Source organism: Buceros rhinoceros, unplaced genomic scaffold, assembly GCF_000710305.1.
Source record: "Buceros rhinoceros silvestris isolate BGI_N320 unplaced genomic scaffold, ASM71030v1 scaffold37907, whole genome shotgun sequence".
NCBI lineage: Eukaryota > Metazoa > Chordata > Aves > Bucerotiformes > Bucerotidae > Buceros > Buceros rhinoceros.
This window is the reverse complement of record NW_010424589.1, coordinates 14,328-16,576: the sequence shown is the minus strand read 5'-3', so window position 1 is coordinate 16,576 and position 2,249 is coordinate 14,328. Positions and strand designations below refer to the sequence as shown.

Here is a 2,249-nt window from a genome sequence, read left to right as displayed (position 1 = left end):
AACTGGTTCGTGCTGTCGCTGGCTGTCTCGGATCTCTGCGTGGCCCTCCTGGTGATGCCCTGGAAGGCAGTCACTGAGGTGGCCGGCGGTCTCTGGCTCTTCGGCAGCCGCTTTTGTGACACCTGGGTGGCCTTCGACATCATGTGCTCCACCGCCTCCATCCTCCACCTCTGCATCATCAGCCTGGACCGGTACTGGGCTATCGCCAGCCCTTTTCGCTATGAGCGCAGGATGACGCAGCGCCTTGCCTGCACCATGATAGCCATGGCCTGGGCCCTCTCCGTCCTCATCTCCTTTGTCCCAGTGCAGCTACACTGGCATAAAACCAAGGACAGGAGACATCCAGACTCCTGGCTGCCTGGGATGCCCCGCTGCGATGTCAGCCTGAACCGCACTTACGCCATCACCTCCTCCCTTATCAGCTTCTACATCCCTGTGGCCATCATGATCATCACCTATACCAGGATCTACCGAATTGCCCAGGCCCAGATACGCCGCATCTCCACCCTTGAGCGAGCAGGGGGGCAGTGGCCAGCTCACGGCAAGGAACCCACTTCCTCTTTGCGGAGTTCCCTGCGCAAGGAAACCAAGGTGCTGCAGACTCTCTCTATCATAATGGGAGTCTTTGTCTGCTGCTGGCTGCCCTTCTTCCTCCTCAACTGTCTGCTGCCTTTCTGCCAGCCCGAGCGCGAGAGAGAACATGAAGAACAGTCACCCTGTATTGGCCAAACCACCTTCAACGTCTTTGTGTGGTTTGGCTGGGCCAATTCCTCAGTGAATCCAGTGATCTATGCTTTCAACACAGAGTTCAGGCGGGCTTTCAGCAACCTGCTGGGCTGTCAGTGCTTCTGCTGCGTCACACCCAGATCTCCTGTGGAGAGAGTCAACTTCAGCAACGAGCTGGTTTCCTATCACTATGACACCACCTGCCAGAAGGAAGGAGCTGCCTCATCGCCAGTACCTCCCACTGCTGTCACTGCCTGGGTCCAGCACGTACCCCATGCCATAGGCCTTCACAGAGAGGACAGCAGTGAGGAGATGTCTATGGAGGAGAGGCCTGTGACTTCTCAAACACAGGCTGGCCCTAGCAGCAGCCCCAAGAGGCATCAGGTGCCAGCTATTTTGCAATTGGATTGCAAAGCAGAGCTATCCCTGGAAACTATTACCCCGTGTACGGGACTTGGTCGGTTTGAGGGACCCCATTACCCTGTTCCAGAGGGATAAGGGATTGTGCATTTCTCACACACAGAGCCATCCCACGGGGAGAGTTCACTCCATGTCCACATAAGCTGTGTCCATCCCCCAGCAAACAAAGTCCTACCCCAGATGGGTGGGAACCTGCTGTTTTTACCCCAGAGGGGTGATGGGCATATAAAGTCCATTCCAAAAGCATATAGCAGCCACATATTGATGTCTTCCCAGGGCCACCATCACCCCTTATTTTCCATAGTTAGCAGACATTTCCCACACACTTGTTCACTCCAACTCTTCATTCATATTTGTGATATTTATTAAGAATAGTGAGATAATTAGATCAAAATAAAAAATTTGTAGTTTGATAATCTATAATATAATCTTACATAGATAAGTTAATCTTAGATTTAGTTTCATTGCTAAAACCCTTTCCCCTTTCCTCCCTCTCATGGTTTCACATCATACATGTGCATAGTTCTTGTCTTAAAGGTTTGTGTCTGGTTTTACTTCTGTGTGTATTTCAAAGCCACATGTCTGGATTTATACATCTGATACCATATTTAGTCTCTTAAATAAAAATTGCTCTATTAAAACATCACTGTCTTATGTTGAGTCAAAAGACTGATCAAAACCCTGGAAAATTAAGTTGCTTTTATGTAGGACCTCAAATATAGTTTTGACTGTCTAACTTTGGTATCCAAGCTTAATGATGCTGAGCTAGGATTTTCCTCATCCTCAAATGTTGGAAAATGCATTATTGTATTAGTCTGAAGTTACAGCAGGGTGGTGTCTGAGACTAACAAAACTCCAACGGAATTTCAGCTGCTATCAGCTGAAGCAGCTGCAATCCTTCCTTTCTTCTACTAGTTCAGGTGGACAGTCCTTTCAGAAAGCTGTCCCACAAAATAAAAAGTGTGCAGGTCATCTCTTTGAACCCATTTCACTACTTGCAGACATGAACCACAACAAAAGGCAGCACAAATGGCTGTTGGATGGCTTGCACAAGAGGAAATACCGGGAGAACTTGACAATCATTTCTGTATGCGTAAAAGGGT

General features: G+C 48.9%; 1 protein-coding gene across 1 annotated transcript; it reads left to right on the top strand.

Annotated features, from left to right (window-relative positions):
* Positions 1–3: 3 nt before the first annotated feature.
* LOC104497571 (D(1C) dopamine receptor-like) lies at positions 4–1,224 on the top strand (the record flags this gene model as incomplete). Its single annotated transcript, XM_010140838.1, has 1 exon — positions 4–1,224. A coding segment is annotated over one exon (1,221 nt), but the record flags the coding sequence as incomplete, so codon positions are not given.
* Between the last annotated feature and the right edge of the window lie 1,025 nt (positions 1,225–2,249).